This window comes from Ochotona curzoniae, unplaced genomic scaffold, assembly GCF_017591425.1.
Source record: "Ochotona curzoniae isolate NIBS_2020 unplaced genomic scaffold, NIBS_Ocur_1.0 contig_1014, whole genome shotgun sequence".
NCBI classification, from domain to species: domain Eukaryota; kingdom Metazoa; phylum Chordata; class Mammalia; order Lagomorpha; family Ochotonidae; genus Ochotona; species Ochotona curzoniae.
In genome coordinates this window covers 37,694,716-37,720,347 of record NW_024464920.1, presented here as the reverse complement: position 1 = coordinate 37,720,347, position 25,632 = coordinate 37,694,716, and the positions used below count along the sequence as shown (strand labels likewise).

Here is a 25,632-nt window from a genome sequence, read left to right as displayed (position 1 = left end):
TTAAATAAAAATAAGCAGTCATTTATCATTAATGTTCTGATCTCCTTATAACTCAACATCTACTTGTGTTATCAGGGTTCTCATGAAAGTACATTTTTTAAAAGATTTATTTTAAATTCAGAGTTAAGAAAGAGAGGGCGACACACAGAGGTCTTCCATATGCTGATTCATCCCTCAAATCACATTAACAGCCAGGACGGGGCCAGACCAAAGCCAAAACTGGAAGCTTCCTCTGGGTCTCCTACATAGGTGCATGTGCCCAATCACTCAGGTCGTCATCCACGGCTTTTCCAGGCACATTATCCAGGAACTGGATGGGGAGCAGAGAAGCCAGAACAGCAATCTGCATCCATCACAGACAATGGCTTTACCCACTTTGCCACAACTCCGGTCCCCAGAAGTAGGTTTCATAATATGATATCTAGATACTCCTCAGTAGACTAACATCAGCTGTCACAGAGAAGCTAAGTTCTGTACACATGGAGACACTGGCAGAACAGGGAAGTGAGCTGCACAAATACATTCCCTGTGGCTGGTGCAACTATCCAAGGTGCACCTTTGTTACGTGGTAACATCCTAGTTCCCAAGCAAACCATGAGCAAATCCGTACATCTCCTCTATGACATGGACCCCAACTCCTGGATCTTACCTTTGCAACACAGACACCCAGTGAAAGCAGGCCTCACCGTAAGGTAAGGAATATTTTAAAGCAGTATGCTGGAGTTCTTCACCTAATAAAAATACTATGCTCTCCAGGAAAATGGCACAAAAAAAATTTACTCTTGGGGAAGTAGTGATTCCTTTCTAAAAACATTTTGAGAAGCTGATGTACTGTTTTATTAGTGTTGGTTAAGGAACAAAATAAATAATAATACATACTGCCACAAACCCAGAAGTGCAGAGCCGCTGGCTTCTGGTTTCAGTACTCCAGAGAGAGTAGGGGTCTGTGAGGCATGAAGTGCAGGGTCTGTGAGCATGCCCCCTCCTCTGCCAGGCAGCTCAGGTGGGAGAGAGTGTGTTATCACGAGTAAAGAGAATGGGCGTGAACAGATGTTACTACTTTACAAAACATCCCACTTATGGCCAAAAAAAAAAAAAAAAAAAAAAAGTTTTAAACCCTAAAAATGTTAGATATAGCAAATTCAGAAGTAAATGTAAAATTCTGGCAATTTTTATATTCACCCTAAGTAAAACAATAAAATTTCATGTGAAAATGCTGACTTAAAACTATTATTACATTTTAAAGAAAGGAAAATATTCATGCACACACACACACATCAGCATCTCTTTACATCTTTTAATGTATGTTTTGAGGGAAGTGCTAAAATGGAAGTTAGAGCCGGTTGCTCTAAATGACACCTTCCCAAATACCAGTGTGACATAAGTCTCAGGACAGGTGCATTTAGGGTATAAAGGAGAGCAGTAAGAAAGAAATAGTATCAAAGGAAAACTAAACCCAGAGAAATTACTCATCTAAATGCCTACATCTAACGCAACACTTGGCCAAATATTTTTCAGATGATAAAAAACTTTGAAAAAGAATTACAATGAAGTTTGATCATTTCTGTTTCTGGCCTATGACAGAACTTCAAAAAGTACATGGAAAATTAAATTGCATTAAAAATAAATTTGTATTGGTGTAAAAAATTTTTTTAAAGATTCATTTATTTTTATTGGAGAGACAGATATACAAAGAGAAGGAGAGACAGAGAGAAAGATCTTCTGTCCACTGGTTCACTCCCTCAACGGCTTCAACAGTTGGAGCTGAGCTGAGCCGAAACAAAGCCAGGAGCCAAGAGATTCTTCTGGGTTTCCCACGTGGGTGCAGGGCCCCAAGGCATTGGACCATCCTCCATTGTTTCCCCAGGACACAGGCAGGGAGTTAGAAGGGAAGTGGAGCAGCTGGGATACGAACCGACACCCAAATGGGATCCCAGCATGTACAAGGCGAGGACTTTAGCCACTAGGCTAATTTTGGAATGCAGAATTGCTATAATGTACATTTCCATGAATTTTAAAATATTCATCACATTGGGCCGCAAAATGAACAGCAATGTTTGTGGATATTAAGCAATTAGAAGTATAAGAGAATAGCAAGGAACTATTGTTGTATAATCAAATAGACTAAGAAATATAAACACAACAGAGATCAATATGAAAAGAAATACCTAGAAATTATAAATAAAAATGTAAGATGAAGATGTTCCTGATTATAAAACAATGTTAGTAATAACGTGTGGTCAAGGGTATTTCATAGAGAGATCTTAACTAACAAAAACAAAGAAATTTTTCAATGCTTCTTAAACATTTTAGCAAAAATTATTTCTTTAAAATACTGGGGCATTACCAATTAGCAAATTGCAATGATAGGCATTAAAGTGTTCAGAAACGTATATGTGCCTATAGGTCTTAGATAAATAAACAACAATAATTGCAATCCAGTATGCAAAGAAAAATATAAAAAGGAAATTTAAATTATTGAAAAAAGGACTCAGAATATGTTGGAGTATGGTATACATTAAGTAATTCAATTTGCAAATATCCCCTAGATTACTCCAAAGCAGCATGGAACTTGTGCTACTAATGTAATTATATTATTCACAAGCAAGCAAGAAACTGTGTATATTATGGTTCTATGGTTTCTTGAGCAACTAATTAATGTTACATAATATCAACACCCCTCATAGCAGATATCTCTGAATTATAATTGCAGACTGGGTATTAGGATTCAGTTATGAAAAACCACACAGTAACAACATTTGTCCTCCTGGGACTGACCGATGACCCACAAATGAAGGTTGTGACCTTCATCTTTCTCTTTCTCGCCTACATGTTGAGTGTCACCGGCAACCTGACCATCATCTCTCTCACCTTTGTGGACTCACGCCTTAAAACGGCCATGTACTTTTTCCTACAAAATTTCTCCTTCCTAGAAATCTCATTTACAACTGCTTGTATTCCCAGATACTTATACAACATATCCACTGGTGACAAGACCATCACGTATAACAATTGCATGATTCAGATATTTTTCACTGATCTTCTCGGTGTCGTGGAGTTTTTCCTCCTCGCCATCATGTCCTATGACCGCTACGTCGCCATCTGCAAACCACTGCATTACGTGACCATCATGAACAGCCAGGTGTGCAGCAGACTCATCCTTGGTTGCTGGGTAGCTGGCTTGCTGATCATACTCCCACCCCTCAGCCTGGGACTGAACGTCAAATTCTGTGACTCCAACATTATTGACCATTATATCTGCGATGCATATCCCCTCATTAAGATCACATGCACAGAAACGTGGCTTTTAGAGCAGATGGTCATAACCAGTGCTGTGCTGGCCTTTATAATGACCCTGGTGTGTGTGAGTCTATCTTACATGTACATCATCAAGACCATTTTAGGATTCCCTTCTGCCACACAAAGGAAAAAGGCCTTTTCCACCTGCTCTTCCCACATGATCGTCATCTCGATAACCTACGGAAGCTGCATCTTCATCTACGTGAAACCCTCAGCGAAGGAGTCAGTGAGGGTTAACAAGGGGGTGACGCTGCTCACCACTTCCATCGCTCCTATGCTGAACCCCTTCATCTACACACTGAGGAACCAGCAGGTGAAGCAGGCCCTCAGTGACTCACTCAAAAGAATCTCATTGTTTTTAAAGAAGTAAGGGCATTTGCTCTTTGGAAAACTTGTTTGGAATCAAGTTTTCACTTAAAACTTAAGCCGTACCTTCAACATGTTAATTAGCTTCCTGGAAAGAAAAACATGTTAAGATTGTATTTCTAAATAATTGCATACATTTCTAGAGAAACGAAGAAATGACTTCACAAAATAAGATATTTCTGACAATTATCTTTACATTAAAGTGAGAATTATCACAATTACTCATTTTTGAAAATCACTAAAATTCTATCACTTTTATCATATCTAACCAAATTTAGGAGTTGTCATTTTAATTTCTCAGAAACTAGGTATAATGATATTGAAACTCAAATAAGTAAATAAGGCTAGTAACAGACAATTTCAATAATTGAATGCATTTTAATTTTCAGTGTTTAATTCAGTGCTTAAGGGTTTAATTATGTCTTGAGGGTAAAACTTGAGAAAACCATATAAACAAAGTAAGGATGCTTTAAAATATTTATAGATATTTATTTTTAAAAACATAGCAGACATGTAAGAATTGTACTTATGAGTACTATGTATGTTTCATCACATGTATACATTGTACAAAATTCAGTCAGATAAATAAATTTACCCTTCCAAGCATTTAACATTTCTTCATAGTGAAAACATCCAAAATTTATTCTTCTAATACTCTTTTCTTTTTTAAAAAATGTAACTTGTTTATTTGCAAATACTTTCAGGAATGAAAGAATGAGAAGGAAGTAGATAAAACATAACAAAAGCATGTTACCATCAACTCCCGCTGAATCCTGCTAGGAAGTTCTTGGAGCCAGTGGAGAGCACATATCCAGTGGTGTGTTCGCCTTGAACGCACCAGGATCCCATATGGGCGCCGGTTCTAATCCCGGCAGCTCCACTTCCCATCCAGCTCCCTACTTGTGGCCTGGGCGGGTGGGGAGATGGAGGGGGAGCAAGGAGGGGGCTGTCGAGGACGGCCCAAAGCCTTGGGATCCTGCACCTGCATGGGAGACCCGAGGAGGCTCCTGGCTTCAGATCGGCTCAGTTCAGGCTGTTGCAGCCACTTGGGGAGTGAATCAGCAGATGGAAGACCTTCTTCTCTCTCATAATATATAAAAGAACATGACATAGTGCTGGAATAAAAATTGATGCATACATCAATGGAACTAGAGAGCCCAGAAATTAATCTGCATGCACAAAGCAACTGATTTTTGACAAAAGTGCTCAGACTATGAAATGGAATAAGAAAAATCACTTCAACAAATTATGCTAGCAAAACTGGATTATATATGTGGCAAAACGATACTAGATCTCACTATATACAAAAATCAAACTTATCTGAGACTGATCCTGCTGATTATCCTTCATCCATACTGGTCTGTAACTTGCACTCAGTGTCCACAGGGATACCCTACACAGAGCATGTTTTACTGTTCAATTTACTTGCAACATGTCAAGAAATCTTAGATCCGTGGATACACTGCCGGAAAGCAATATATGTTTCTTCAGCTTTTGGCCTGAAATACAGAACATGCTTTTCATAAATTCATTATCATGAATTTCAAAATCAAATTGGAAATGTCAAATATAATTTCCACACACTGCCTGTGTACAGCTGCTAATTTATGAGTTTCAATTGGAGCATCATTTCTAAAAGTTTAATGTTTGCGTGAATGGCTCAGTTTTGCTTACAAAACTAGTAGTAAGCATCATTTTCTTAATTCAACCTAACTGTTGGCTCGTCCTCTGAGAAAGGTACTAAAACTCCTCACTGCCATCTTTATCTCTTTTTAAAACTGTCACACAGCTACCCAAAAACCATCACAGGCCTAGATTTACAGGCAATTTGTAGGAAATATTATTATGTACATTTATACGTATCTGATTCTTTGATCTAATACATTTTCAAAGCTACCTCTTATTTAGATTTCATCTTAAAATTACTTTTGTTTGATTTAAGTTGTTTAAGATAAGCGTGTCCCTGGTTTATTGGCTTTTTTGTTGTGTTTTTGTCTTGTCTTGGCCTTTGAAGCAGGAACTTTGCGAGTGAGTCACACTGTGAAACTCTCCTGTTATACTCTTACCATTGTGCCAGGCCCTAGACCTAATCCTGTCTAGCTATAACCTACCACTGTAAATCAATCTTCTTTCTCAAGCTTCTCATACCAATACTTAGCTTGTCAACTTCCATGGCATCATCTAAACTCAACATGAGTGAGATTATGTAATATTTGTCATTGTGTGCTTGGTTTATTTCTCTTACACAGTCTCCTGCAGCTCCATCCACATTGTTGCACATGGCTTAATTCCATCTCTTACTTTCCAGTAATATTCATTCATATGTATAAACTACATTTTCTTTACCTATTCATCAGTGGATAAACACTTGTGATTTTTCACACCTCCTGGCTATTATGAAAAGTTCTGCATTAAACACAGGCATGGCCCTGTCTCTTTTCCTCCTCAGTTCCATAGGCTCAGGAATTCATCCTTCCACATTCCCATTCACCCTACCTGCCTCTGTCTTCCACTGTACTGTTACAATAGTGGAGTCTTCCAGCAACAGTCCCAAGTACATCATTCTGCTATTTAAGTGTTCATGACATTGTAGGTATAGACAATGATAGAAAGTCCAGCATCCTATTGTCCCTTCTTTTATTTGGGATGCTGCACTGTATCTTCACTTCTTGGTATGCAAATTTCCATTACACAGTTCCCCTAGGTGAATATACTTATATACATGTTTACCTGTGTGGCTATTGATCCTGTATTTTGTATGAAGGTTGCCTTATAGCAAAGAGAACATGTGATTTTTACAGCACCTGCTGGTGTGGATGTGGGGAAGAAAAAATATATTCTAATTTACATTGTGGATATTTTCCTTTGACTGTAATTATTTAGAATTTATATAAAATCTGAAGTATTTGTGTTAAAGTGTTTGGATAATAATCACTATAAAAATAAAATGTTGTAATAGATAAATTTCCCTTTGTATATAAGACAAAAGATACAAAATTATCATAAATAGCATATTTGTTATTAAAAGGTAGATAGGTAGATATAATTGTTGTAACAATTAAATATAAGGACACAGAAATTAACATGAACATCTACAACCTGTTAAAAAGTTTTTAAGTTTCATGGGACATAGAATGAATTTCTCTAAATCAAAATAGGATAAACACACAATTCAAAGTAATGGAAATTTGATGGAAAATTTTTCAGATAATATGTGGTCATTAAATACAGCTACAAGCATTAAATTAAGAGTAAATCTTTAAGTATAATTTACTGCAATCTGTTTGAGGGGTACTTTGGAAATTTACTATGAAACCCTCAGAGTAGGAATACATTTTCATTTTCAATTTCTCTATCTAGTAACATGTACAAACATACTTTCTTAGTAACTAACTGCTAGCTGTAAAGAAAATCCTTAGAAGTTTAATATGTGTGATGATACAATCACAGAATTCAATATAACAGTTACTTTTATGTAACAGTGCTCATTTTACGTTTATTAAAAATCAAGAGTGGTTTAAAATACAAACAACTGTTCAACAGATGTTTTATGTATCACTGTATCTTCTATGATTTCTGAAAATCATAAAAAATGGTTTATCAATTAGGTGAAAAAACACCAAATTAAATAATAGAAATCTATTTTAAAACATTCCTGTAAGTATGAATGTATTTCTTTAAAATGCAAAACAAAATCTCTTGCTTTGTGTCGTCCAATATTTTCCCATTTTTATTATGTTTTTAGTGATTTTGGACAAAAGTAGAAGATGGCATAATGTGTTTTTCAACCTGTGTACATGAAAGTGAGAAAATGCAAGAAGGGCTTGGGTTTGATCACCTTGCCTTTTTGCAATTATCTCTTGACCTTTTGTGTACCTGTCATTAAGGTTGCATCTTCGTCTCCCCCAGGACACTGCCCCTCCTTAAGCTTTTTCCAGGATTTGGCTCAAGTTTGAAAAGACTCATTAGCGTGTCACGAAGGACTCAGTTGTTTACTATTTAGTTTCAAATTTAGCAAGTAAATCAAATTTGAATCTTCACGGTGTCCACGTGGCTCAGACTATCCAGAGACTATGATGTACATGTCTTGAAACCAAAAGGCAACAACGTTTCAAACAATGTATTTTGAGCCAGGTAAGGAGGAAAGTATTTCCTAGACAAAAACAAGACCACAATTCTTGAGGAAAAACACTCAGGAGCTCTGGGCCTGGGAGTGCACTGGTCAGGTTGAGTAGGGGATCACAAATGGCTGGGAAGGTTTCACATCAGCCTTTAGGACTCTTGCAAATAAAGCATCATCTGAAGCTATTACGCAGTGCCAGAAGAGAAAGTACTATGGCTATTTCGTGTACGCTCACTTTTGGTAGCTCTAAATGAAGATGTTCTCTGAAAATTTTACTGTGAGTTAACAAAATGAGATGTACTTATTTTAGTGATTACGTAAAATTCCACCAATATTTCTCAGTTGTATTTCTTTGGATGCTGGGGGTTTTTTTCAATTAAAATAGCCATTTTAGTAATTACAGTGTTTTCCTATTTTCCCTGAGATTGTTTCAGAATTTCGAAAAAAAAAATCATCACTCCTTCCCAATGACTTACTAGATTAGACTATCAGCTGTTATAATGATCAGGTGACCATTCCAGATTTCTGAAGAAAGTGAACATTTTAACTGAACAAGTGGCAATAAAATACAGTAAGACAGCATGGAAAAACTACAGAATAACTGTTAGTACAAATCACAAATTTATTAATTTTCATTTAAAATATAAAAATGTCTACATAGGAGCAGAAGCAGAAAATCTAGGGGAAGAAAATTTTCAATTGCAGAAGACAAGGATGAAGGTCTTAAATGTGAACTGAGCAGATAACTATTCCAGGATGTAATTGTGTGAGGAAAGATCAAAACAAAACTTAGGTCAAATAGCAATATTAACTTACTTAATACCATTGCATAATAACATAGCATTTTTAGTATTAGTTCACTTAATACCATAGCTATATCTTAAGATTTTTCATATGGATACCATACCATAATTATAAGAAACTGAAGGAAATGTAAATTTTGTATATGTTGTGTTGGTAATTGCACAGTTTGAAATAAACAGATCCTTTTTCTTTAAATTTCTAAGAATTACTGTTAGCTTATTACAACATGCTGACCGTAGACATTATCACAATTATGAAGCAAAGAAATAAAGCACGCTGGAAATTGGTTTAAAATTTGTAATATTCTTAATTTTAATGTAAGTAAAATTTTGAAATAGCAATTACAAAAATAAGGAGACATTTAAAATTGGCAGGTACAAATATAGTGAGTTGAAATGAAAGGATACAAGTACACTTACAAGATGTAAAATGTTTATAATATATTTTAAGATGAATAGCATATAAAAGTTAGGTATTGAGGAGTGTAAATTTGTTGGTGTCTGGTTTGACTCAAATATCTCCATTAACAAAGACACAATATTTGTATACATTAGAGTGAACACATAAGTGGAGAGAAGACAGTTGCCAGTTCATTTAGTTTAGAAGATAATTATACAAGCACAGAAATTTCATGATATGAACATTAACTAACACGAATCCTGTTCCAAATGCTAACCAACAACAACAACAACAAAAAAAGGCAAAACCAAACACCCTTCTCCAAAACCCCAAGATGAGCAGCAGTACACAAACCTACATAAGAGACTGAAAGCTAAGAGACATATTTTTTTTTGGTTTGTTTTTCAGCTATATATCCTTGGACTGAAGATTTCTTCACATGTACCAGATAAGTTACATACTAAAATACTCTCTGTGTGGTATGTCCCAGGGGACGTTGAATTTAAACTGCATACCAGCAGAGAAACAGGACTGTCCATGGAGTGAGCCGACTATGTGAGAAAAAAAACAACATAAACCTGTGCTTAGTACAAATATTTTAAGTCACAAAAATGATTACAATTTCATAGTCACTTTGAAAGAGAAGCAGTCCTAGAAAGAACAAAAGCTTTTTAAATTGTGAGACGCTGTGAAACAAATGTCAAATTAGGATCATTTTTGTGTTGAGTGTTGATTATAAATGAAAAACAAACAAGGAAATTTGGATAATGAGCAATTTTACCAATCATTAAGAATACATTCAGCAATGTGGTAGCCAGCCAACCAAAGAACTGGTCATAATCAATTACTGCATAGAGGAAATACAATATATGAATTTAGCTTGTTGTCACTGTTTATTGCTACTTGACCTTGATACTCCTTACCCAAGAAAAATAGCAGAAACTTTAATCAGTTGACTATAATTCATTCATTCATTTGATTATGTAAAATAAATAAGATTGTATAAGATTAAGTCACCAATGATGAGAAACCACACCATAACAACCTTCATCCTGTTGGGACTGACCGATGACCCTCAACTTCAGATTCCAGTGTTTGTGTTTCTGTTCCTCACTTACATGTTGAGTATAACAGGGAATCTGACCATCATATCACTCACCTTTTTGGACTCCCACCTCCAAACACCCATGTACTTCTTCCTACAAAATTTTGCCTTATTAGAAATTTCATTCACATCTGCTTGCATTCCCAGGTATTTGTACAACATTGCAACAGGTGACAGGTCAATCACTTATAGTGCTTGTGTCATTCAAGTGTTCTTCACAGACATCTTTGGAGTAACGGAATTTTTCCTCCTGGCCATTATGTCCTATGATCGCTATGTGGCCATCTGCAAGCCCCTGCACTATGTGACCATCATGAGCAGCAGAGTGTGCAGGAGCCTGGTCCTTGGCTGTTGGGTGGCTGGTTTGTTGATCATATTTCCACCACTCACCCTGTTCCTCAACTTGAAATTCTGTGACTCAGACATAATTGATTATTTTTTCTGTGATGCCTCTCCTATCTTGAAGATCTCGTGCTCTGACACATGGCTCATAGAACAGCTGGTGATCGTCTGTGCCGTGCTGACCTTCATTCTGACTCTAGTGTGTGTGGTTTGGTCCTACATACACATCATCAAGACCATTCTGAAGTTCCCTTCTGCCCAGCAAAGGAAAAGGGCCTTTTCCACCTGCTCCTCCCACATGATTGTGGTCTCCATCACATATGGAAGCTGTATCTTCATCTACGTCAAACCTTCAGCAAAGAAGTCTGTGGCCATCAACAAGGGTGTGGCGGTGTTGATGACATCCATTGCTCCCATGTTGAACCCATTCATTTACACTCTGAGAAACCAACAAGTGAGGCAAGCATTCAGTGTCTCCTTCAAAAAAATTGCATCATTCTCAAAGAAAAAGATTCAAGTCTAGTGGTAAAATATCAAGCTAAGCATAAACCATTGAGCTTCAATTCTATTTGTCTCTTTCTGATCTAGTCTCTACTCAGTTCAACATTCTTAAACATTTATTACACTTGGAAGAAATATTTTTCACTACTGAAGTTTATTCTCTTAATATCATGCAAACTACTTTCAAGGTAAGTTCCTAATAAGAAAATGTAATAGTATTTTTCTAGCAAGTGTCACCTTAATTTCACTTCTAATGTAGCAACAAAAACTGAAAATCAAGCAAAATGGTACAAATTCAACAAGAAAATAGCCTATCTTAAATTTGCTTGAACTTAAAATAATTTAGAGTGATTGCTATCTCTTCCAATCTGAATTTTACTGAACAGTATGAATGATTAAATCAGAGAATTTAAAGTGTCCTCTGGGCAAACAGAATTCAAGACAAGGACAAAAAAATTATATCCCTTAACTTATTTAGCTTCACTAAAAATTCCTATAAAGATACTACAGTTAGTTAAAAGAAATGAATTAAAAGGCTAGTTCATTTTTCAAACAAAACAACTTACTGTGTAATTCCATTTTTCCACAAACTTTTTGAAGTATGTATACATATAAATTTCTAAAATTTAAGTGCCATTTTCAAGTGATATATTTATGAAATAAAGAGAAAAATATCTGTCCAATTAAAAGTAGAGTTTGACATTTAGGATCCTGAGCTTTGCTCATACACATAAAATATATGTGAACTTGTGAAATAGCTAAGATATTATAATTAAAAGATTCAGAATATATAACATGAAAGTGAGTAAAAGGGTGATATCTAATAAGATGTGCATTTGTAAGTCTGATGCCAAAACGTTAGGTGCAGTTGAACAATTTAGTTATTAAGAATAAAGATTATATTTAATTGCTAAAATAGAAAATAATTTTAAATGTAGCTAAGTGAATCAGTAAATTTCTAATTTCACTAGAAATCAAGTAAACCAAAGTATCAATATACATGTTAAACAATTTAAAAAGAAATCCCAATTTAAAAGCCAATTTGAGTTCGGCCTTGGAATGCAGCCGATTAAACCACCTCCTACTATGCCAGTATCCCATGTGGATGCAGGTTTGAATCCTGGCCACTCCACTTGCTCTCCAGCTCCCTGCTACTGCACCTGGGAAATGGGCGGATGGCCTGAGCCATTTGTTCACTAGACCATCCTATCACCGATGAATTCCCTTACACCTTGTTTTTCCATTATCCTGCCAATTTTTACTCTTTCTGCCAAACCACTGTCTTGATTACCATGGTCATGCAATAAATAATAAATGCCTAAAATGAGGCATTGTTACTTTTCCATTTATTTTCTCCTTTCTCAAATTTGTTCTGGCTACTGGATCTTGTTTTCACTGGCAGATAAGTGTTCCACCACAATTAAAACACACTAGATTTTTTTTTATGGCAATCAATCTGTGGATCAATTTGAATAGAAGTGAAAGCTGATGCAATTATTCCCTATTTGGGGATACAACATTTCTTTCCAATTTTTACCATCTTCTTAATTTCTCTCAGCGAAAATTTCTTGTTTTCAGAATAGAGACCTACACTATCTTTTGTCAGGTTCAAAACTGTGTTTCATATTTTGAATGTCATTACATGTTTGTTTTAATTTCAAGCTCTTTTTTTATTGCTAATATTTAGGATTCAACTTAGTTTTGAATTAATATTTGGAGAGTCAGAGAAAAAGATCTTCCATGCAATGATTAACTCCCCAAGGGGCGACACTGGCCAGAACTGAACTGTTCTGAAGCCAGGAGCTTCCTCTAGGTCTCCAAAGTGGACGCAGGGCTTAAAGGCCCCAAGTCATCCTTCACTGGCCTCCCAGGCCACAAGCTGGATGAGAGTAGAGCAGCTGGGCACAAACCAATACTCATATGGGATCTGGGCACTTGCAAGGCAAGGATCCAGCCATTGAGCCATCACATGGGGCCCTGTAAAATGAAAAAAAAAAATAATTTTTAATAAAACCAGAGAAGTATCACCTAATCTTTCTTTAGATAAGAATGCCACCATGGAGTTAAGTCTCATGGGGTTGAAATCAAGGCAAAGGGCCCAGCACAATAGCCTAATAGCTAAATCCTCACCTTGCATCTGCCAAGGTTCCAATGTGGGCACCAGTTCATATCCTAACTGCTCAGTTCCCTGCTTGAGGCGTGGGAAAGCAGTCATAGATAGCCCAAAGCCTCGGGACCCTGCCCCTGTGTGGAGATCTAGAAGAAGCTCCTGGCTCCTGGCTTCAGATCAGCTTAGCTCAAGCCATTGCAGCTAGCTGGAGAATGAACCAGTGGGTGGAAGCTCTTTCTATGTCTTGCCTTCTCTCCGTATGTTTGCATTCCCAGTAAGAAAATAAAAATAAATCTTAAAAAAAAAAAATCAAGCAAAGCCTCCAGGCTTCCTTCTGTATGACCTGAGGGAAACACTCCTTCCTGGACTCCTATGGCTTGCCCAGTACATCCTCAGTGCTTGTCCAAACGACTCCATTCACCTCCAGCAACAGCGCATTTCTTGGTGTCACATGGTCTAAACTTCCTCTGATTCTCTTCAACCTTTATCCTTATGTACTCCTTTATGATATTAGAACTGTCTGGATAATCCACAATTTTTTTCTCTATTTAATTCCACCTGTATGCATGTTCTATGCCCTTTTCCGGGTTAGACAGCATGTTCGTAGATTTGAGAGCTTCAAACGTTATTCTCCTTGCCATAGCACCTTGGATGGGCCACCCATCTTGTGTTTTTATTTGAGTTGCTGCTTCGGGACTTAGAATATACATTTTCAGTTTGCCACAGTCTAACTGAGACATCATTGTACTGCCCACGTAGGATGGCATTGTGAAAGTTCAACTATCCTAGCATTTGTTCCATGGTTGTTACATGTTTTTGGTATTATTATTATTGTCAGTTTAAGCAATCATCTTTCTTAACAATGCAGAAATATTTAGATGATTGCCCACACACTTACCATTTGTGACACTGTCCATTCTTTTAAGAAAATCCATGTTTCTATTTTAAAACAACTTTCTTCTTCCTTATGATTACATAAATTTTATGACAAAGTTCACTAAGTTGTGCACTTAAAATTTTCACATCCCTTATATGCCTACACTAATATTAAATTCAACATAAAGGCAAGAAATGCATAACAGGAAATACAGATAATGCTAAGAGTTATATGTAGATAGGGCATCACTCTCAAAAAGACGCATTCACAGGCCTGGCGCGATAGCATAATGGTTAAAGTACTTGCCTTGCACGCACCAGAATCCCATATGGTCGCCAGTTCTATCCCAACGGTCCCACTTCCCATCCAGCTCCCTGCTTGTGACCTGGGAAAGCAGTCGAGGACGTCCCAAAGCCTTGGGACCCTGCACCCGTGTGAGAGACCCGGAAGAGCTCCCGGCTTGGCTCCTGGCTTCGGATTGGCTCAGCACCAGCCGGTGCTGTCACTTGGAGAGTGAACTGTCAGATGGAAGATCTTCCTCTCTGTCTATCCTCCTCTCTGTATATCCTCTTTTCCAATAAAAATAAACTTTTAAAAAAAAAAGATGCATTTATAATATAATGCTCAGGATCTGTGTTGTCTCAGCCAGTTAAGCAATTTCTTGTGATGCTTATACCCCATATCCCAGCTCAGATCCCTTCCATCTTCCTGCTAATGCTCCTGGGAAAGCAAAGAATGATGGCCCCAGTGCTTGGACACCCCTACCCTCCTTACCAGGGACCTAGATAGGACTCGAGGGTTCACACTTTCATCATTGGGGCTTGAACAGGCAAATCAAAGATCTCTCTCTCTCTCTCTTCCCCTTTTTCACTCCTTCCCTCTCTCCCTCCTCCCATTCATTCCCTTCTTCACTGTTTCCCTTCCTCTTCAAATCAAACAATTATTGTAACAGTGTCAAGTAATTCCTCTCAGAAAGCTCAACTACCCCAAGTCCAGGCAGCCTCACTACCAGGGCAGATGGCATGCCTGCAGTCAACATGAATAGAAACAAACACTTTTCTGAAGAGGCAAATGAATGTGGAAAATACGACGTAACACTTAAAAATCATTTTATAAATTATAAAATAGCAAAAGCATAGGCAAACAACTTAGTATCTCTAAAGGGGCAATAGGATTTACTATAATTTTTAAATAATGTAAACAAACTTGAGGCCCAATTAAAATGACAGAAAAAATGTTTTCAAATATGAGAATAGAAATGTTTGTTGGCTTAAAAATAATAGTAATACTTGCTAAATTTAATATTAACACAAAAGCACTCAAACTAAAATTATATATAGAAAGCAGTATGGCCATTTGGGGAGAATTTGGATAACAACGTAAAAGCTAACATTTCTGATAATAGAAACCACTTTACTTCTGATATTCTAAACCTAGGAATTAGCTTAAAATTTGCAAAACTATTTGTGGAAGGATGAGATACAGCAAAAAAGCTAAGTTACTGAAAAATAGCTTGGATAAATATCACTAGCTTAGTGCTTAATCATGTATTTTTTATTTTAATTTAACATGTAATCAGGAGGAACACTGTACTCCAGTCTTACTTGGGTTTTTGGTTTTTTTTCTTGTAAAGCCTATTTATTTTTATTGGAAAGTCAGATTTACAGAGAGAAGGAGAGACAAAGATCTTCTGGCTGGAGCTGAGCTGGAGCTGATCTGAAGTCAGGAGCTGGGAGCTTCTTCTGGGTCTCCTACATGGGTGCAGGGTCCCAAGGCTTTGGGCTGTCCTCAACTGCTTTTTCAGGCCACAAGCAGGGAGCTAGAAGGAAATTGGAGCACCCAGGGCACGAACTAATGGCTATATGGGATCCTGGCATGCACAAGCCAAGAATATTAGCCACTAGGTTACCACCCTGGGTCCTACTCCAACCTTCTTATAGCCAGCTGAGATGAGGAGCAAATAAAAAGACACACACACACTTTATCATCTGATATTTTTTTCAGTGTTTATTTCTTTAACAGGCAAGACGGCTGAGACAGAGACCCTTTCTGCTGCTGGTTGATTCAGTCTCCCAAATGCTTTCAATAGCAAGAGTTCAGCCAGACCACAAATGGAGCCAGGAAGAAATTTCATTCATGTCTCACATGTGTAGCAGATATTCAACTACTCAATCCATGGGCTGTATATCAGGTACATTAGCAAGAAGCTGGATAGGAAGCTGACCCTCGGGGACTCCAAAGCAGGCAACCCCTTGTGGACTATGCAAGCATCCCACGCTGTGGCTTAGCCCAGCAGGCCCCAGTGCACACCCCTAGCAGCTGATTTTTAATGCTGTTGGCTTGTATGGACTGCTTTCTGGTAACCTCCCTTTCCTGCTACGCTTTTTGGGATTTCTGCCAAGTTCATTACACAGAAGATTCATTAGTGATTTTTAAAATTGGCCACCAAGGTCTCTTTTATAAATTCCTACCAATTCTGCTTTGGCAAGTGAAATAAGCATTTATCTATTTAAGCAAAAACTTACCCTTTCCTTAGGAATCAGAATATGAACTAATTAAGCCAGAGAGAGTTCCTGGCATCTCAAAAGCTTTGAATACTGTATTACTTTCAAACTTAGAACAGTTTAGAATGGGTAGAGCCCTTGATGAGCAAGCCTAGGCCATATGTCATAGATGAAAATATTGGGGATCCGAGATCTTTCTGAGGGTAATAGATGGCGTGACAATCAATGAGGCAGAGTGATCAAATTCAATCAGGAATTTTCAGAAGGAATCCACCTTCCTGATACGCTGCACAAGAATGCTTCTCAAAGATCCAGTGCGAGGTATGTTGACTCACAGAAACATTAAGTACCATTTTTGTGATTTTTACCTATTTTTTTTTACAAATTTTCGGGGTACTATGTGATGTTTCAATGCAAGTACACATTCTGTAGTGTCCAGTTACTGTAATAACCAATCAAGTTAAAATATATATATGCAAATATCTTCTGACATTTAGCATTTAGGGTTTTTTTTTAAAGGTGCATTTTGTAAGCTTATTATTTGTTTTACTTTTTGAAAGGCTGATTCATTCCCCACATGCTCACATTAGCTGGGGCTGACCCAAGTCAAGCTTAGAGCCTGGAACTCCTTCCTGGTCTCCCACAGAAGTGAGAAGGATCCCCAAGTAAGCCTTCAGAGGAAGCTAGAGATGGAAGCAGAGCTGGCATTTGAAGCCAGTCACTTTCCCATCTAAGACGCTGACATCCAAAGCAGCTGCAGAATCACGACATCAAACTCCCACGCCCACATTTAACATTTCTTTATGATAAAAAAAACATATTTCTTTTTGAGAAACAGCTCTGCCTTTCTTCAGAGAAGTTGATTTGGTCTACAATGATCGAAATCAGTGATGTTGCAACTATTTACAATACAAAACTAAATGTATACGTGGATTGTACATTTTGTAGAAAGCAGAAATTCTTGGTTGGGTGGGGCTTCTCCCTTTATCTCCCCCTTTACCTCAGATGCAGGTAAAAAACAATGTGGGAATAATAGTCTTACCCACTTTCCTGTAGCCCTTGAACCTTTTTGCCCTAGTTAACTATTGTCAAAAATAAAGAAAAAAATGAAAAAAAAATTAAAATGAAATAAAATACTTCCACAATAAAAAATAAATAAAAAAGAAAGCAGTAACTGAATAAGCAAAGTAGCCATGATATTAAGAAATGATTGTTATCTAGTCTGTGGCCTGATTCTTCTCTGATATAAACTCACACTCCATTTAAAGTGAAAGCAATGTATATTTATATGCACAATCATAACTATACATAAATAATTCATTCAGGATTTATATAATCTCAAAAAATTTTAAACTCACATGAACTATAAGGAAACCAGAAATATCAGTTACAGTTCAGTTTCAATAATTTTCTCAAACTTTATCTGTGTTTTGTACAAGAGAAATTTTCTATATTGTGAAAGTAGACAGATATTTTTGCACAAAGGTTGCTATTCAGAGTGGCCAGTGTGTTTTTACTGAACTTGTCTGAGCTAGAGAACAGGGCTTGACAGCAGACACGATGAGCTGCTAGTCATCCAGTTTATTTTATTTGATCTGCTCCTAGTCCCAGTGTCCGTGCAATTCTTGGACATGTCATGGAGCTCCCCAGAAAGCCCTGGAAAAGTCTCCTTTCTCCATGACGGTGACTTCATTCTCTAGGGGTTTGATTGGAGTCTGCATATGTCAAAAGGAAGGAAACTTTTAAACTAAACGAAGGAACCTATTCAATTTAAATCTAATTGATGCCACATAGAAAAAACTTTTCCATCCATTAGCAAAATTATGTCTCAAACTCTAGTCACACTGATTCAGGATATAAAATATTCAAGATTATCAGCGAATAGATTTTTAGAAACTTATACTTACAGTGCCAAGGTTAGGTATTTGAAAAAATCGAATAAAAAGATAGCAGCTAGTCAACGCTTCAGAGCCAATTATTTTGTCAAATTTGACATTCACTGTATAAAAACAGATGGTTTTCTCATGAGATGATAGCATTTAAAATTACAATGAAATAATTACCTCCTAATCTTTTCCAAAGTTTATAGGAATGAGTTTCCTACCACTGAGAAGCATTTGGTGTCCCTAAGCTGAAGAAAATGGGATGCCATGGAGGTAGGCAGGTTCCTGAGTTGGGGTGTCACTGCTCTTAATGGGATCCCTTGCAGTGGCTCCCATGTGACCCTACCATCTTTCAGAGCTCCAGCTCTCAGGAAAACCAAGATCCTGACTAAGGCACTTCTCTGAGTGGCATGAAGTGAGAATGTATACACATGATTGGGGCTGACCCTGTCCCCACACTACTAAGAAAGGACTGTTTCAGCCAGTGCATTGGGCTCCAGTCTCACTACTTTTGTATTGGAGTCTCCCGGAAAAATCCAATTTCATTTACATATGTAATAAAAATAGCAAACTGATCAGAAACATTTCATTTGTGGATTTTGTGATTCATTTGCAGTAACTGAGGAAAACATCATTAAGGAGATATGGGCCCAAACTGAGTATTGCAAAGCTGACTTATAATTTTGTTATCTATTATTTATATCCTATTTAGTTCTCATTTATTTATTATATTCTATATTATCTTCAGAAAGAAAGTGGGATTCAACAACTCATTTACGCAATGTATAGAGCAAGCAAGAAAAAAACTTATTTCTTTGGTAAGACATTAGCAGACATGGTAGGATTTGTGTGGTATGGTTTCATTCAGTAGTAAATAGCTTACCGCAAGCAAAACACCATAAATAAACATAAAATGCAAAATAAACAGCCATGAACACAGAAGGCCTTAAGAAAAACCAATGATACATCAGTATCAGGAAGTACAAGCAGTAGAGAAGATAGCTTTACATGTGTCTGATAAAAATAATGTGAGCATTCAATCTATAACCATTTGTTAGCCATTGACATGTACAATGGGTACGGTTACTTACATTTGTGATTCCTGTTGTTTTAAAATATCAATTTCTGATCAACAGACTTTTGTTTCTCCAGGGCAACTGCAAGACAGAAATCAATAATGACTGACAATTGGGGCATACAAGGCAGTTTCAGGTTGGGTAGATGGATTCAATACAGCTACTAGATTTCAAAGAATTTTCCAAAAGAGAGACTACTGACTGAAGATCAAAAAATTGCTCTCAAGTGAAATCCAAGGATTGGTAAAGAATGACTAAATGAAAAAGAGAAAAGGATTGGAGGGAAACTGGTCCCAGCACGTGCTATGAAGAAATTACATCCCATCCAATGTATCATTTGTGTTCAAATACTGTAATCCATCTGCTTTACTAGAGAGAAAAATTGGAATAATAGAACATACATTTCATGAGATCAACTTTATGTGAGGCATATTATCTATATGTAATAATTTCAGAAAATATACAGACAGAAATGATCACATAGATTCTATTCAAAAGCACATGACTTGATGCTTATATGTATGCATTTTACATAGAAAAAGTAATCATTATTTTATTATAGGAATTGGACATAAAATTATAATTGATTATGTATATTAGAGAACCTCTATGACAAATTATTTGTTATATGATTATATTTTACCAAGTAGCAAGCCAAGAGTAAAAATATGGAACTATGAGTAAATGTTAAGACTCCAGTCTCTGGCCAGCGTAGTAGCTTAGTGGTTAAAGTCCTCATCTTACACACGCCAGGATCCCATATGGGTACTGGTCGTGTCCAGGCTGTTCCACTTGCCATCTAGCTCCCTGCTTGTGGCCTGCTAAAGCAGTCTAGGACAGTCCAAATCCTAGGACCCAGCACCCACATGGGAGACCCAGAAGAAGCTCTTGGCTCCTGGCTTTGGACCAGCTCAGCTTCGGCTGTTGTGGCCAGTTTGGAAGTAAACCAGTGGACGGAAGATCTTTCTCTCTATCTCTCTTTCTCTCTGTAAATTTGCCTTTCCAATAAAAATAAATAAACCTTGAAAAAAAAGACTTTGATCTCAAATCAGAGCAAGATGTATTTGAATGTAAGAAAATCTTAAAACTGAATTATCTAGTCAATGGAAACCAATATAGAATATAGACAAAAATTAAAATAAATTTGGAAAATACAATGGAGATATAAAATATATGTTATTGCTATATAACAAATATCTCTTCAAAAATACAAAAAAGAAAGCTTAAAAATAAGACTTAAAGTATCTTGACAATATTAACTATCAAAGAAAACACTTCATGTGAACCAATCAATTTCATTATTTTACTTTGCATTGTTTATCACTATAGAACATTTACATCCCTATATTCTAAAAAAATCTGAGTGTTTCATGAAGACATGATAGAAATCTGAATTCAATGATGAAAAATCACACAATAACAACATTCATTCTCCTGGGACTAACAGATGATCCACAACTTCAGAGTCTGCTTTTAATTTTTTTGTTTTTCGCCTACTTACTGAGTATAACTGGAAACATGGCTATTCTTTCACTTACATTAATAGATTCTCGCCTAAAAACACCAATGTATTTTTTCCTACAGAATTTTTCCTTCTTAGAAATATTATTCACATCAGCTTGTGTTCCTAGATATTTGTATAATCTATCAACAGGTGACAGGACTATTACATATTGTGCCTGTGCCATTCAAGCCTTTTTTACTGATCTGTTTGGAGTTACTGAATTTTTCCTCTTGGCCACCATGTCCTATGACCGCTACGTCGCCATCTGCAAACCCTTGCATTACATGACCATCATGAGCGGCAGAGCCTGTAGAAGTCTCATGCTCTGCTGTTGGATGGCTGGCTTCTTAATTATACTACCTCCATTTAGCTTGAGCCAGAGCCTGGAATTCTGTGACTCTAATGTCATTGACAGTTTTCTCTGTGATGTGTCGCCCTTCCTCAAGATATCATGCTCCGACACGTGGTTGATTGAGCAGATGGTGATAGGATGCGCTGTGCTGACCTTCATCACAACCCTGCTTTGTGTTGTCCTCTCCTACATATATATAATCAGAACTATTACAAGATACCCCTCAGCCCAGCAAAAGAAAAAAGCCTTTTCCACCTGCTCCTCCCACATGATTGTGGTGTCCATCACCTACGGCAGCTGCATCTTCATCTATATCAAGCCATCTGCAAAGGAGTCCGTGGCCATTAACAAGGGTGTGATCATGCTCATTACTTCCATCGCTCCTATGCTGAACCCCTTCATCTACACACTGAGGAACCAGCAGGTGAAGCAGGCCCTCAGTGACTCACTCAAAAGAATTGTATTATGGCTTCAGTTACAGCACAACAGACTGAGCCGACATTTGCGATGCCGGCATTCTGTATGAACCTCCCTTGGAATCCTGGTTATTCATTCCTTGTTACTCTAAATTCCATTCAAATTAAATTTCTCAAAATTTCCTTGCATCCATAAATTCTCTTAGTAAAGTCACTTGTTTTTACTACCTTAAATACACTTATTTTGCTAATACTACATTACTTTCTATGAGGAACAAAATAGTGCATCATGATTTGTCTTACAAAAAGTTTATAAACTAAACAAAATTTAAAATCAAAAAGGCAAGCTATATTAATAAAATATTAGATTTGTAATTAAAAATTAATAGTACTTGTTATCAACTTCTGTTCATAGCTTCATAAACTATCTCTCCATTAAGTTATGATCAATATTACAACTAAACACAAACAAAACCACTGATAATCTTGCTTTCATGGGACATATATCACAGAACAATATGGGTAAGATGCAAAAACAAATCACTGCCACTAGTAAGAATCATGAAACAAAATTTGAATGAAAGGTAGCCAAAACAACAACTAATCCAAACAATAATACAGATAATGCAAAATTCACATCTGTAAAGCTGAACCTTACACACATTCCTAAATGAACGTGATGAAAACCCATTTTAAAAGAATGAGAAGTGGGCCCAGCAGAATGGCTCAATTAACTAATCCTCCCATTCAGGTGCCAGAATCCCATTTGGGCACTGGTTTGTGTTCCAGCTGTTCCACTTCCCATCCAGCTCTCTGCTTGCGGCCTGAGAAAGCAATAAAAGACAGCCCAAAGCCTTGGGACGCTGTGCCCATGTGAGAGACCTGGAAGAAGCTCCTGGTTCCTAGCTTCAGATCAACTCAATTCCAGCTGTTGTTCCAATGACATTAGATCCTGTGACGAAGGATCTGGGCTTCTTCCATCCCATGTGGGAGATCCGATAGGGAACGGATGACCTCAGAGTTCTCGGCCTACGAGGGCACTCCAATATGCCTTGTTAGAGTTATAACCCAGTTTAGACTATCCCAAAATTCACCAAGGTCAGTAAAAATTATGCTTCAACACTATAAACTGCTAAATACTAAAATGAAAATAGACAGCTGAATAGTACCCTAGAGCCATTTTAAGGTGTATAGCAGCCAGTTGTATATATAAACTAAAATTGAAATGTCAATGAAGTAGTCACAGGATGTGGTTAAGAACTTGCATTTTCTAACATATCGATCACTCAATATTATGTCAATTAACTCCATAATGTTGTAAAGTGCTGTTGATGTTATGTTGCAGCTTTTCATTGGACAGGATGATATTCTGCCAACTCTGCTTTCAGACCAGCGATGTCTCCACAAGAAACTGTTGAATTTATCTAGACAATAAGATGCTGGACTCTATGCATGGTACATGCTTGCAATGAAAGGATCATGACTAGATTTGAACTGTAATACTGCAATAAGGTGGAGTAATCCACCATGGGGGAGAGTACAGGGAGGGGTTGGGGGAACCCCAGAGCCTATGAAATTATGTCATAAAATGAAATGTAATGTAAATATTTTTTAAAAAGTGAGAGAGAGGGCCCGGCACGGTGGCGCAGTGGTTAAGGTCCTCGCCATTGAGTTAGGTTCAAGCAAAACAAATTTGTGTTTACTCATCACATTAGAAATCAAAGAAGGATGCCTAGCAATGGCCAACAGAATTGGTTATTGGAAAAGGGTGTACACTACATGCCTATGCTCCGAACCAATGGGACTGTTAGTCAGTCAGACAATAGAATTGTGCATTGTTCTTGCTGTCATGGCTCTAAGATGTAAAGGTTACTGCTTCCATCCTGTTTACTCCCTCTTAACATCAGTCAGACATTCCATGGGTCATAGAGTTTGCTGAAAACTCAGTCTGAATTTGCCAAATCTATGGGACTGAATACATGGCATCTTTGAAGTATAGATATTGAACTTAGAGATCTAGAATCACCATTCACAATAAGCAGCATGAGTAAGAGTGTCCGGAAACCATAGCAGAAATAGTCAAGAGAAAGCTCTTTGTGCGTTTACTGAGTACCAGTAAGTCATAGCAAAGCATAAAACACACCCTGGGGACAAATGATTTTTTATTCAGTACTTGGGATGTACCACTCTCTGTTGCTTCAAATACCAAACCCAGTTTCATTGCTTTTCTGAAAACAAAAAATTCAAGTACAAAGGGGAGTGATGAAAACACAGATGGGTAGCACAATAAGGACATTGATTTTGGAATTCAAATGCTGGTAAGCCTTCTAAATATTGAGGCAAGGAGATTGCGTAGCATGCTGAAGCAGCAGGATCTCTACTTCAAGTCACTTCCATTCAAAACCCATTCCACTGCTGTGAGGTATTCTCATGGGTCATTCCTCTGCTCTTCATGTTCTTCCACTGTAAGATTAGGAAAACTATTTTTTACTTTACATGAAATTTATGCTGGATGTAAATATTATGTGATATATAACTGCCACGCACAGTGTCTAACCCTGGAAGAAACACAGAGATTCAACAAAGAAATCAAGCAGAATCCATTTGATGTCAGACTCTGAAGGTCTCTGAGGATGTTAGCCCCATTGCTACATGTGTTTTCAAATTTGTTGATTAGCTTTTCACTGACTCATTAGTTAGTCACACTTCTGAAACTTGGCCACCAAGGACTCTTTGTGGCTCAGAGGTTCTCTGCATAGTAGGAATATAAAACTATTGTTATTGTTATAGAAAGTGCCAGGGAGCTTGCCTCTCTAGCCAGGAAGTTCGTATGAGCTCCTCTGACAATATAGGAAGAAATTTTTCTTTTTCTCTACACCACTCTTTTCTTCCACTGAATAACATAAATAGGAGACCATCAGATGCCTTGAGTTTCACATTTAGTGAAGGAAGAGGCAAGTGGCTCTGGCCTCTTACCAAAAACAATGAAACGTTAAGCCAGAATTGTCCCTTGTCAGGCTGTCCATTATCACACTGTGTATATGAATGCATGAATGTGTTTGTGTCTGTGTGTGCACATGTGTGAATTCCTTGGAGGTGAAGTTGGGGACTGACCTAAGTGGAATACTAGAGTGAGGAAGGACAAATGGGCAAAGTGCCTCACCATCTTAGTGCTCCTCGAAGTTTGCTCTTCTCAAGAACTGCTACAAAAATAAAGAATAAAGAAGAGCTGTTACAAAAGTAAGTATGTAATTATTATGATGCATTCTGTCATATTGCCTAAACACAGGCAGAAGATGAATACAATCAGGCTTTAAGTCTGGAATTCAATTGGCTAACAGTGATACTTCTGAAAATGAAGTGTGACGAATATTTCTGGTAAGTTCCTATTCCAAAAGAATGTGAAACCAGATTTTTCTTGTGATGATTACTTAATCCTTTACCTACCCATGGAAGAGACTATTTCTAGGGTGATAGAAAAAGTTGTAGAAAGGACATATCCATCCAATAACATGTGCTAGTGTCATAGAAATCAAGTCTGCGTGTTACAGATTACCCTACAGGGCCTTTCACTTTATCTGCCTTTAAGAATCTTTTCGAGTCTTTCTTGGGAGTCTCAGCATTCAGACCCTTCTTGAATCTAAACTATTCAGACCATGGGCAACTTCTGTTCCAAATGAAAACTAAGTGAGGTTTGTTCCAAAAATAGATAGGGTGAATTGTCTCAAATATATTTTGAAACTCACCAAGTAGAGAATCTATGAAGCAAAAAAGAACTGATACTTCATCACTGTTGCAGCTCTTAAAATTACAGCATGAATGAATAACATTACTTAAGTTAAGAGATCAACGGCTGCCTGTTAATATTCATTGTGATCATTCACGTGTCAACATGATTGTGTTCACTAGTCTTTCCAAACGTGTGTAGAATAGGAGTTCATGTAAGATAAGAAAGGAGTAAAACCTAAGG

The 25,632-nt window shown here is 37.2% G+C and overlaps 3 protein-coding genes across 4 annotated transcripts; all 3 read left to right on the top strand.

The window, feature by feature from the left end:
• Positions 1 to 2,734: 2,734 nt before the first annotated feature.
• Positions 2,735 to 3,670, top strand: LOC121163221 (olfactory receptor 6C2-like). Its single transcript, XM_040990606.1, has one exon. It carries the CDS (start codon positions 2,735 to 2,737, stop codon positions 3,668 to 3,670), a length of 936 nt encoding a protein of 311 aa, XP_040846540.1.
• A 6,341-nt stretch (positions 3,671 to 10,011) lies between these two features.
• On the top strand, positions 10,012 to 14,444 carry LOC121163214 (olfactory receptor 6C2-like). Of its 2 annotated transcripts, XM_040990592.1 has the most exons (2): positions 10,012 to 10,909; positions 14,440 to 14,444. In XM_040990592.1, the coding sequence occupies exons 1-2, from the start codon at positions 10,012 to 10,014 to the stop codon at positions 14,442 to 14,444; spliced, it is 903 nt and encodes a 300-aa protein (XP_040846526.1). The 2 variants fall into 2 exon arrangements, with proteins under 2 accessions (XP_040846526.1, XP_040846516.1); XM_040990582.1 differs by lacking the exon at positions 14,440 to 14,444 and having other exon boundaries at positions 10,012 to 10,962.
• A 6,347-nt stretch (positions 14,445 to 20,791) lies between these two features.
• On the top strand, positions 20,792 to 23,788 carry LOC121161505 (olfactory receptor 6C2-like). Its single transcript, XM_040987932.1, has 2 exons — positions 20,792 to 21,686; positions 23,733 to 23,788. Exons 1-2 carry the CDS (start codon positions 20,792 to 20,794, stop codon positions 23,786 to 23,788), a joined length of 951 nt encoding a protein of 316 aa, XP_040843866.1.
• Positions 23,789 to 25,632: the final 1,844 nt, after the last annotated feature.